Source organism: Myxocyprinus asiaticus, chromosome 13 (assembly GCF_019703515.2).
Source record: "Myxocyprinus asiaticus isolate MX2 ecotype Aquarium Trade chromosome 13, UBuf_Myxa_2, whole genome shotgun sequence".
NCBI classification, from domain to species: Eukaryota; Metazoa; Chordata; class Actinopteri; order Cypriniformes; family Catostomidae; genus Myxocyprinus; species Myxocyprinus asiaticus.
The window spans coordinates 8,207,720-8,220,663 of record NC_059356.1 but is presented as its reverse complement, the minus strand read 5'-3'; the positions used below and the strand labels follow the sequence as shown (position 1 = coordinate 8,220,663).

The window sequence follows — 12,944 nt, the reverse complement described above, 5'->3', positions numbered from 1 at the left end:
TGTCATAACCTTACTTAATTGGTTAGCCAAAATTTTTGACAATATTTTTACATCTAGTTGGATCAGGGAGATTGGACGGTAACTTTTACACTTGTTTGGATCTTTGTGCTTTTTAAGAATCAGACTGATCCGGGCTTGTGTCATGGTTGGAGGAAGCTTTCCATTCTTTAATGATTCAGTATAAACTTCTAACAAAAGTGGAGCCAGTTCTGTAGCATAAGATCTAAAAAACTCAGTGGCAAAGCCATCTGTCCCCAGAGCCTTGCCAGTAGGTAGGGACTTAATTACCTCGTCAAACTCCTCCAAGGTTATCTCAGAATCAAGAGAGTTTTTTTGCTCAATCGTCAGTTTAGGAAGATCTAATGGTTCCACAAAGTTTCTAATATCTTCATCAGTAGACGAAGATGTGGAACTATAAAGATCAAGATTTAACTATTTAAAGGCATTATTAATATCAATGGCTGAGGTGAAAATTTTTACCACCAGCAGATTTCACTGAGGGAATGATAGAAAGAGACTCTCTCTGCTTTATATATCTAGCCAAAAGCTTCCCTGCTTTGTCCCCCGACTCAAAGTATGACTGTCTTGCCCTGAATAACCAAAACTCCACTTTCTGCGACAAAATAGTATTATATCTATATTTCAATCGGGTCAATTCTCTGAGGCCATCAGCTGACTTACAGCGCTTCAGCTCTGCCTTTGCACTTTTAATATTCTCTTCCAACTCCACGAGTTCTCGTGCTTTGGATTTTTTGATGAATGAGGCATACTGTATGATCCGACCCCTAAGAACCGCCTTAAGTGCCTCCCAAGCCACGCCCACAGAGGATACTGAGGACCAGTTGGTCTCCATATAAACATTGATTTCAGCCTTTAACATTTGTTGGAAATCATGATTTTGCAAAAGGGACACATTAAGGCACCAACTATATGATTTCTTTTTCTCTATATGTGGCAACATCTCTAAACTCACCAGGGTGTGATCCGAGACTAAAATGTTTCCAATTGAGCAATCAACAACAGATGAAATGAGGGATTTGGATATAAAAAAAAAATCTATTCTAGAGTAAATCTTATGGACTGATGAAAAAAAAGGTATAGTCCCTACCAGATGGGTTCAAAAGTCTCCAAATATCCATAAGACCAAGATTTTTACACATCCCGTGAAGCGTCAATGTTGTTCTAGGGGGCTTGCACTCTTTTGCTTCATTGTGATCAAGGACTGAGTCCATCAAAAGATTAAAGTCTCCTCCCAATATTATATCATGAGGGGTGCCAGCGGTTTGCAGCATCCCTTCAAGATCTATAAAAAAGCCCTGATCTTCTGCGTTAGGTGCATAAATATTAGCCAAAATCAACCTTTGCCCTTGAATTTCTGCTAAAACAATAATGACTCTAATTTATCTTTAGTCTGTTTGAGACATTTGAATTGTAGATGTTTATTAATCAATATAATGACTCCCTTGCTCTTACATGAGCCAGCACTAAAAAAAACATGTCCACCCCATATCTTCCCAAATTTTTCAGCTTCCTGCGGGGAGAGATGTTTCTTGAAGAAACACTATATCATATTTCTTACGTTTAAGAAAAGTAATAACCTTCCTTCTTTTTATGGGGTGCCCCAACCCATTTACATTCCATGTGGAGAGAGATATTGTACTCATATTGTACTAACATTTGACATTTTGATATAGTAGAAAAAATAAATTGTGTGTCAAAAACAAAATTATACAGACCACATTCCCCATTAGTGAAACAATCAAACCCCGAACTTCCCCCCGAACAAAACAAACAGAAAAAAGAAAAACGTGCGCATTAACCCCGCGCACGAAAGCTCCAACCAGCGATGATCCCTCTAAACTCAAAAGGTCCATGAATGCCCACGAGCCCCCACGACAACTTTGCCTCGGATTGCTCAATTTTGCCTCACAAATTTGAGGCAAAATTACATAATAGAAAATATTTGTAAAATAAACCTCAGCCAATAGGAAGAGTGAACACAAAGAACGTGTAGATTCATTCACAGAACTGTCTCAAAGGTGTGATCTTCCACAAAACAAATTCCAGCTGATATAAAACCATTCAGATATGTTCAGTGAGCCGGCTGTTATGAGTTCAACGGATGACGTAATCATTCCAATGTCCCGTAAAAATACTCAACAAAACAAACTCCAGCCAGCAGGAGGAATAAGCACGAAGAACGAACAGATTAATCCACAGCTGTTCCAAAGGAGTGTTATTCAATAGAACAAGCTCCAGCCGCTAGGCAGAACCAATACAAAAAGAAACAAAACCTGCATCCCGGTTCCCCGGATGGTCAAGTCAATTCACTCGGAGGCCGCATAAAAGTATATACCATGACTTACACAATCCGTCAACTTTATAAAAGACATCCTTTGTGTGAGCATGTAGATATTTTGCGGTCATCCGTAGTGTCCACTCTCAAACTGGCTGGGAACTTCAGTGCAAAATAATCTTTCGTCAATGCAAAAGTTTCTTTAAGGAAAAGTGTTATTCACAAAACAAGCTCCAGCTGCTCGGCGGAGCCAACGCAAAAAGAAAAAAGAAACCAAAATGACGCCCAGCTTCCTCAAAAGCCAGAGTAAGTACAGCGAGTCGACCCACTCACATGAGAAACACCCAATGGTTTATTCACCCATTGATTCAATAAATGACTTTGCCTGATTGGGACATGTAAATACTTTGCGACCGACCTTCGTTTCTATTCTCAGTTTGGCCGGAAACATCAGAGCAAAAGTGATCTTTTGCTGATGTAAGAGTTTCTTACATTCCTTGAACCGATCGCGTTTCTCTCTTGTCGAACTCGCAAAGTCTGGGAATAAGAAAATATTATGGTTCTTCCAAGAAAGCTTGCCTTTGCTCCTCGCCTGGCACAACACAAGATCTTTATCGGATGATCTCAGAAATCTGTCCAGAATCGATCGGGGCCTATCTCCCTCAGTAAATCTGTAAGCTGGGACTCTGTGAGCTGACTCGATTTCCAGCTTGTGGCCTGTTATGTCGAGCAGACTCGGGAAAAGCTCGTCTAGGAATTTCACCATATCTCTGCCCTCCTCATGCTCAGGTATTCCAACAATTCGAACGTTATTCCTGCGGCTTCTATTCTCAAGATCTTCAAGCTTTTCAAGGAGATGTTCCAAATCAACTTTGGTCACGGGCGGATTAGAGAAATTTATTATTGTAATGTGTTCCATGAGGTTCACTTATAATATTAGTAAAGCATTTTGCACAAAAACAGTCTTTTTTATTTTTTTGTAAAACATGATCATTTTCCACCCTCATTCTGACCCTCTGTCAGAAACGATTTGTTTTGGTGCTGCCTCTCCTTTAAGACTTTACTGCAAACGCCCACTGTTCTGATTGGTTCTCTGCTCTTGTCATCTCACTGGTCACCGCTACTGGACTACAGGGCTATGGAATTGATCAGGTAAAGTAGGCATTCACAATGTGGAGGAAGTAGAGAACGAGTCAGTTTGGTTTCAACAAATGCTCTTTTTGCAGTAGAGCTGCACAATTAATCGTTAAAAGATCGCGATCTCGATTCAGACACCCATGCAATCCCATTTCTAAATGACAATGATTCTGCAATGTATATTAACGTTCCAGTGGCATGCATTTGTAAGGCGGTCAAATTTCAATTCGAAATTCACTTCAAGATGCGTTTTTAAATGTTGATAAATTTTATATGGCATCTACAAAACACAGTGCTCCTGCACAAGATGCTGAATAAACTAAAACGCAACAGCCAAAGACGTTTGTCCAGCACAGTGCTTTACAAACTGCAGGGTGCAGCCACGATTAGCTAGGAGTGTGATGGAATCTCTGCTCAATTCAGTATTTTAATAGCCACTGACCGATGCTAAACAAATACCAGCATTACCCAGATCTGACTAAATTCGCTAGCTGTTAGCTGTTTGATTACAGCCGGCTGCTTTCAAATGCTCACATGAATGTGTCTGCCCATGCACTTGTGTCTTGTGATGAATGAAGCGCTCCTGTACGACACTCTGCACTGTTCTTAATAAAAAATACCCCTCTTTAGGTGATATTAATATAAACACAGCTCTTAATGAATTACCAGTGTAAACAGACGGGATTAAATCTGCACGGTCTTGACAAGATATTAATGCAAACACAGCCATTAATGTATAAGCAGACAGGACAAATTCTTCAAAATGTTAGATCTGTGCGATGTGTAAATGTATATAAGCTGCATGCTGTCTGTTATAGGCATTCAGGCATTCTTACTGCATTAAATCAGTATTAATGTAGATCTAATAATCACACAGTAAAGAGTGTAAAATATTTAAGTACATTCATTTGCATTAAATTACCTTTTTTAATGTTTTTATATTATAATTTTTTTAATGTTTAATTGCTACTGTTGCTGAAAAACTTAAAACACTGTTTACTCTGTTCTCTATTTAATTACTGGCTCTTTAGTAATTCATTTACAAGCTTGAAGCAATTTTTACAAGAGAAACACTGAAGGCCTCATTGTTTTAATTTAAATGGTTAATATTTATAAAAATAAAAATAAAACCTTTGTAAAATAAGTGTTTTATTGCATATTTGCTTACAAGTGCAATACCAAGTTAACATAGAACTGTTAATGAAGCTTTTTTCTACTGGTTTTGCTTTTTACAGTGCATCCAGAAAGTATTCACAGCACTTCACTTTTTCCACATTTTGTTATGTTACAGCCTTATTCCAAAATGGATTAAATTCATTGTTTTCCTCAAAATTCTACAAACAATACCCCATAATGACAACGTGAAAGAAGGTTGTTTGAAATCTTTGCAAATGTATTAAAAATAAAAATGAAAAAAAAAAAAAAAATCACATGTACATAAGTATTCACAGCCTTTGCTCAATACTTTGTTGAAGCACCTTTGGCACCAATTACAGCCTCAAGTCTTTTTGAGTATGATGCTACAAGCTTGGCACACCTATTTTTGGGCAGTTTCTCCAATTCTTCTTTGCAGGACCTCTCAAGCTCCATCAGGTTGGATGGGGAGCGTCGGTGCACTGTCATTTTCAGATCTCTCCAGAGATGTTCAATCGGGTTCAAGTCTGGGCTCTGGCTGGGCCACTCAAGGACATTCACAGAGTTGTCCCGTAGCCACTCCTTTGTTATCTTGGCTGTGTGCTTAGGGTCGTTGTCCTGTTGGAAGATGAACCTTCACCCCAGTCTGAGGTCCAGAGCGCTCTGGAGCAGGTTTTCATCAAGGATGTCTCTGTACATTGCTGCATTCATCTTTCCCTCGATCCTGACTAGTCTCCCAGTTCCTGCCGCTGAAAAACATCCCCACAGCATGATGCTGCCACCACCATGCTTCACTGTAGGGATGGTATTGGCCAGGTGATGAGCGGTGCCTGGTTTCCTCCAGACATGACGCTTGCCATTCAGGCCAAAGAGTTCAATCTTGTTTCTCATGGTCTGAGAGTCCTTCAGGTGCCTTTTGGCAAACTCCAGACGGGCTGTCATGTGCCATTTACTGAGGAGTGGCTTCCGTCTGGCCACTCTACCATACAGGCCTGATTGCTGGAGTGCTGCAGAGATTGTTGTTCTTCTGGAAGTTTCTCCTCTCTCCACAGAGAAATGCTGGAGCTCTGTCAGAGTGACCATCGGGTTCTTGGTCACCTCCCTGACTAAGGTCCTTCTCCCCCGATCGCTCAGTTTGGCCAGGTGGCAAGCTCTAGGAAGAGTCCTGGTGATTCCAAATTTCTTCCATTTACGGATGATGGAGGCCACTGTGCTCATTGGGACCTTCGTTGCTTCAGAAATTTTTCTATACCCTTCCCCAGATCTGTGCCTCGATACAGTCCTGTCTCGGAGGTCTACAGACAATTCCTTGGACTTCAGAGCTTGTTTTTGCTCTGACATACACTGTTAACTGTGGGACCTTATATAGACAGGTCAACTGAATTTACCACAGGTAGACTCCAATCAAGTTGTAGAAACATCGCAAGGATGATCAGTGGAAACAGGATGCACCTGAGCTCAGTTTTGACTGTCATGGTAAAGGCTGTGAATACTTATGTACATATGATTTTTTTCGTTTTTTATTTTTAATAAATTTGCAAAGATTTCAAACAAACTTCTTTCATGTTGTCATTATGGGGTATTGTTTGTAGAATTTTGAGGTAAATAATGAATTTAATCAATTTTGGAATAAGGCTGTAACAAAATGTGGAAAAAGTGAAGCGCTGTGAATACTTTCCGGATGCACTGTACTTAGCATGTGAGAAACAGGTTAAATTAATTTTTTTATTTATTATGCAGTTTAACAGGATTTTTTTTTTTTTTTTTTTTTTGCACAATAATCACAAGGTGCTGTTTGGTTTATAATGTATTTGTTGTGCCCTCTTGTGGTCTTAGGACATTTTACATTTATATATTTGATTTACAACTTTATTGCATTTTTGCATAGATTGAAGCAGAGAACATTTTGTCAGAACCTCTAGTAAATGACATGTTACTCTGTTTAATACCCTTATGTCCAGGTTTTGTAAATCACTGAAATAAGCATTTTTCTTCAGAATCGTGAGAGAATTGTGAAATTGTGATTCTCAGTTTATCCAGCATCGCGCAGCTCTATTTTGCAGCGAGGAGGAAGTTTTGAGTTCTGAAACTTACAGGATGTTTTTATAGTACAATGAACTCTTAAATGTCAAAAGATCAAGGAAAATTGTATTCCTTGACCCCTTTTAGGAAAATGTTCCAAAAAGATTTAATTTGAAAACGCATTAGTTTTTCTACATTTGCACCTCTCATCCACACTAAAATGGTGTTATTCTCAAACAAAAATTGGAGCGTTTTGATTCCATTTCTATTACTGTGTACTTTAGAAAACTATGATGTTAGGAAATTGAAAACTGAGGTTTCAAACGAAAATTGATTACTGTGGATGTGGCCTAATGCTGTGTTCCATTCAATTTGGAAAGTCGGAATTTACAACTTCCTACGAGGAAAAGTGCAATGGAACAGCACTTTAAGTCAGACTTCCAACTTGGAAACTCATGCAGAAATCTTCAACTCCCATTTCACCAAGATGAAGGTGTGTAACATAACGCAACAAGTCAGCACCCAGAGTAAATGAAAAACATTCACTTTTATTAAATAATATCCATCTATGATTCAAAGTTCCTACATTTCATGATAATAAGACTTGTTTAGCAAACTTTTGCAGATACAGTTGTTCAAAATACAATAAATTATACTGTCTTGTGATAATAGTACACCTGTACAACAAATGCTAACACTGTTTGGTTGCTAGGAGACGTCTCTGATGACAGTCGAACACATGCTAAGCTAACCTGAGGAAGTATAGGTCTCTGTGGAACAGATATGGGTGTTTCCCAATCAGTGGGTGTTTTCAAACCAGGATGGGCATTTATTAACTATCCAATGAAAGTAGGGAATGTATTGGCAAATCGAGTAAATTGGTTGAAAAATGCCCATCCCGATTTGAAAACGCCCCTAGATTGGGAAACGCCCATTTTTGTTCTGCAGAGACACCAGTCTCGACAGGAGCATTCCTGTTTTGTTACCTTATTCGTCATCTTCCGAGCACCGGGCAATGGAATACGTTTATGGTCGGAGATCAGAAATATCAAATCGGAATATCCCACTTCTGACTTTGAATGGAACGCGGCAAAAGATACCTAGTTTTGGCCAAATTCAAAGGCAGTATCACATGCATCTTTCGCGGTGAAGGCAACAATCTTAGTATGCTTGACGACAAGCTCAATGAAAAATTTCATGCAAGGTGGTGGACAAAGTGAGAAAAATGTTGATTAGTATAGTCAGTATTGAATGAATACTAATTCATTCAATACTGAAAAGTATCAATAAAAAAGTTTAATCTTATTTAAAATTACCATTTTACCCAATATGTGTGCTATATGTATTTTTATGCTAAGCATTAGCTTAGCAACATGTTAACGTCATGCTATAACTATTGACTATTTGACTATTTCTATTGAAATTAATTGAGTCAAATCTCATGTGCTATTTCTGTGATGCTCTGAGTTGTTGCCAATGCAGAGTAGTCTCGATTGCTTTAAGACTACACCAGAAGTGCGGCTTCCCCTAATATGTCATAAGAAATGCTGAAATGCTGAGTTGATTATAACCAAAGTCTTTCTAGCAAGTCAGTCTATGGCGGCCATCTTTGGAATGCTCTTGGCAGGCTATATCCAGTCATGACAGTGCAGCTCCTATCTACTTGAATGTGGAAAGACCGAAATCTCAAATACGGTTGGTCAAGATTATGATCAAAGAACATATTTCAAATCAGCAGTAAAATCTGACTACACTGGCATCATAAATTGTGCTTCTTTACCACGTTACGCTAAAAAACAAAATTTTACTGGCTTGAATAGCTAATGGGCATGCGCGTTCTCGAGTTGACTGACAGGTGATGTCTGTATCTAAAAATGTATTGGCTCTTTTACCTTTAGGGCGGGACTTCCTTTCCACATCTTTTGACTGTTGGACGTTCCAGTTTCTCTCATTCATTTTAATAGAAGTGACCCCTCTCTTCTAAATAGTCGCAATCTGCTCTTTTCTACATGAAATCAGTGGACGCACAGCCACTACTGAATTCGTGCTTCAATGGGACTCTATGGCAGAAACCCACAACATAATGCTGGTCTTTCCAGTAGGGTTATAAGGCAGTAGGCCTATAAAGGCAGCAGTCAGTGAGTCAACTCACTAGGTTTTGCAGCAGAGCCATACAATAGTATAAGAGGAAGTTGCTGCAGGGCAAAAGTTGAGTATTGACTGATACATTTGCTTAAATAAATGTTGAGCAATATATTATGTACAGGAATGGCATAGTGCAAATTTCTTTATCTTTTGAAACACACTGGCCTGCTAAGCGGTAACAAAGTGCCTTTAAAGGCAAGTCAGTTTCCTCGGTGGCCATCTTTGGATCGCTCGCGGGAAGCTATTTTTCTATGTAAACAAGTGGCATGAAAGTACAGCTCCTATCTACTTGAATGGGGAAAGACAGCAATCTCGAAAATGGTTGGTCAGACTTCGATCAAAGAACATATTTAAAATCAGCAGTAAAAATCTGACAAATTTAAATCTGACAAAAAAACAAAACAAAAAATGGCGTCATAAATAGTGGTTCTTTAGCTCAGATCATGCTAAAAAATTCAGTTTTTCAGACTGGTCCAGCTAATGTGAATGGACATTCTCGAGTTGACTGACAGGTGATGTCTGTATCTAAAAGGTGATTGGCTCTTTTACCTGTAAGGTGGGACTTGCTTTTCTACATCCGCCATATTGTGTGTTCCAATTTCTCCTTTTAATTTTAATTCAAGTGGTCCGTCTCAAGCTAAACAGTCTCTGGCTGTACCAATATTAGAAAATAATTGACTAATATAAGGAATTTAGATTTTCTGGAGAAAATGTGAGTGGTTCTTGCCTGTTCAGAACTTGCCACCACAACACTAAGGTGTTCTGGGTGGTTGCTAGGTGGTAGCATACTGGCCTAAGACACATATACATGATATTTTAGTCTCTAGATATAACTCGGGTCCTAATTTTATGTAAGTCTATGGATTTTGTTTTAGTTTTTTGCCATTTCATAGTCTGTCATGCAAAACATTGTGTGTGTGTGTGTGTGTGTGTGTGTGTGTGTGTGTTTTTTTTTTTTTTTAATTAACATTAAACACATTCCAAAGCTTTTATGTTTGGTTAAAAATATAAAAACATGTGTGACATAAAATGAATCATCTTTGAAGAACTGCTCTCAAGGCATTTGTCTTGTAAAAACTGTTCAACGTTTAGTTGTGATATCACATGTGTTTCAAGTCAGTCTTTTCTGTGTTTTTACCATAGCCACCTCCCACATACGAGGAGAGCATCCGACAGTCCATTCAGTCCATTGATATCCCAATTGACATTCTGGCAAGCTCTGAGCCTGGCACAGATTTACCTGCATATGAAGCTCTACCTCACAACACAGACTCATCACAAGATCCCAATAACTCTGTTAATTGAAGCATGGCTTACGGGAAGAATGCAATATACTCGCAGTGGAAAATCAACAGCTGTTGAGAGACTGATACACTGATGGCAGATCAGTGTAGCAAACTGTTCTTGAATCTGCTATGCTAGCAAAAATGGACTTGAACTATGCAATAACTTGCACTGCATACAGGCAGAGGAGAAAGATGTTGCATCACTACAGGAAAAAGGGAAGAGAAGAAAAAGAAGAGTATGCAAGGACTGAAGTTGAACGTCTGCATAATGTCTTTTAAAAACAACACGAAACAGCTTATGCTAATCAAAATCATAACAGATTTTACTTTCATACTGTGTTCGATTCAATGGTGCATGTTAATTTAAGGAAATGTTTTATTCAAAATGAGTCAAAATCCATATATTATTTCTTTTTAAAAACCCTTCAAAAAGTAATGAAACCCTTCAAAAAGAAATCCTTTAAATTACCAATTACTTCTCTAAAAATTACACCCAACACTGCTTCTTTTTTTTTTTCACGTACTTTTTTTGCATCGGCTCCAGTGTGTTTATGTTCCCTTGTGATACAACCAGAAGCGCGTTGCAACAGCAGCATCAGAGACCTGGGTTCAGATCCCATAACAGGAAGTAATTGCGTTTGTATAATCAGTGATGTGTGCGATTTGAAGGTTGCATTTTTGCCTCTAACATTACATTTTAACCCCACTGATGATTATGTTTAGGTTTGGGGTTGGGGTTGCGAGGTTCAGTATATAAAATATGCATTCCTCTTCACTACATTTCAGCCTGTACAGCTGAAAACAACTTATTTCACAACTCGTGTTTGGCGCCCCTCTGTGGACATTACACCTGGAAAGTGGCGCTCACAAGTGCTCATATGCCAAACAACAGTTACTGCTTTGGCCACTGGGGGCAGTGTTTCAAATTTCGGTATGCACAGACTGATTTTAGCTAAAGAAAAGTCAATCTACTGTTTCCTGTTTCAGTGTGAGATCAGTCTGCAAACTACCTGTCAAATAGAGACCACTTTATTACGGCTTATTTAATTCCCAATGGATAAAAAGCCCTGCCCAACAAGTTTTCCTTGTTGAAAATCCTGTTCCAAATGGAAATATGTGAGATTACGGAAGTGAAATAGGTTGTGAATGGTGTTTTACATTGATTTCAACTTTCAATACTATTTCTATATATATATGCCATTTCAGAGCAAACAAGATTCCTTGATATTTCCAGGTTCTCTATGACTGGGGAATCATGTTCATTTTATTCCTTCCCACCCATGTGGCCTTTGTGACATCAGCAGAAAAACAAATGCTTTTCAAAGGTGGCAAAATTTACGCTATTTTGATTATGAAAGCAATTATGAAAACAACATTTTTATAGTTTAGTTAAATCGTTTTTAGTAAAAAGTACACTGAAAAGAATGTTAACCAAAAATGTGCTTTATGTGTTAAAATCTAAATTAACAGGTTTTATTCAAGTCAAAATTATTATTTATCATCACTGAATCAACCTGGATACCTTAGCTTACATTAACAAAGCTAATTTTAACGGTTAGATCAGTTAGAAACAGCTCCTTAAGGGAACAGTTGCAGCTTACCACTTTTTACATTGTAAATAGGTCGATTTTGATTTCATGTTGTCTTTATCACAGAGATTGCAGGGTCATTTCAAACCAAAATGGCAAATGATGTACTGTTTTGACATGCACAATAAGGGATATTTGAAGCCATGTTTTGACATTACAGGGAAGATCTTTCTGTTTTTTCATGAAAGTCCTGATCCTTTAGGCTTTGACTACTGTTGAGGAGTTCTATTCATTTTTGCAAAATTCATTTCTGTAGATAGAAGAAATTGTATCATTGTTATAGCCAGGGAGAATAGTGTTCCTGTTTTTTCTAGTTTTCTGTGTATACAGTATATACGTTGTTTATCAAACCCAAATGATGCCTCGCTGATTGTATGTTTGTTGAATCTCTCTATTTTGAATGACCATTTATGAATGTGCTTATTTTTCCACTGTAAATAAACATGTCAGTCGCTAAGATTGTATAGTAGAAACAAGAGCTGGACCTGTTTCTTGCGATTGTGGGTTGGGTCTCGCCAAAACCTGTTTTTTTTTTTGAAGGGTTTGGCTTTTTTCCCCTTTACTGTAAATACAGTACTCAGAGTTGGAGTTCATATGTTTGCATTCACAAACTAAATTTAAATGACTTTGAATGTGTTTCATGTGTAACACGTTTGAGGTCACAGGTGTGCTCATTTTCCTCTGCAGACATGTTTGCATCTCTCAAAAGCAGGAGATGGAAAACACATTCCTTTGAGAAGAAGGTAAAAAAGGAAGAAGAAAGAAAATTCTTAAAATACAGTTTAGTTTTTGAATGTAAATAAGTACAAATAAATAAAACTGTATGTAAATTCAATTTAAAATAATCCATGACTAAAGAAAGAGTTTGAACAAACACTGACCAATTCTTTAAACTATTGATCAGCATGACAGGTTCATACAGTTAGTAGCACACTTTAAAATAAATGATTATTTAGTATTTAAATGTATATAGGAGCCAGTTAGTTATGAACAGTGTCCTCCATCATGATATATTTCTGCTGATTAAGAAATGTAAGGGCCAAGAATTTTTTTTTTTTTTACTTTTATTTCAGGCACTAGGAATAAATGCATAAATAAATATTAAATTGAATGCATTTATATATGATAAAATAATAAATAAAAATTAAGTGAATAGTATTATTAAATAATATTAAAATATTACATTAAAATAATTATTTCACAAAAGAAATGATCAGTTGTGTTAAAAAAGGCCATTTCAGGCCAATACGTTTTTTCTATTTTTCTTTTATTAACATTATTTCCTTGTCAGTTAAGCACATTTTCTTCCGCGATTCTCATTCAGAGTAGTGTTGT

At 37.6% G+C, this 12,944-nt stretch overlaps 1 protein-coding gene across 1 annotated transcript in view; it reads left to right on the top strand.

The window, feature by feature from the left end:
- LOC127450416 (uncharacterized) overlaps positions 1-12,297 on the top strand; it is a 33,256-nt gene extending 20,959 nt beyond the window's left edge. Inside the window, exon 5 of the mRNA XM_051714524.1 lies at positions 9,878-12,297. Within this exon, the coding sequence (XP_051570484.1) occupies positions 9,878-10,039 (162 nt within the window). The 3' untranslated portion in view covers positions 10,040-12,297. The remainder of the gene's footprint in view (positions 1-9,877) is intronic.
- Positions 12,298-12,944: the final 647 nt, after the last annotated feature.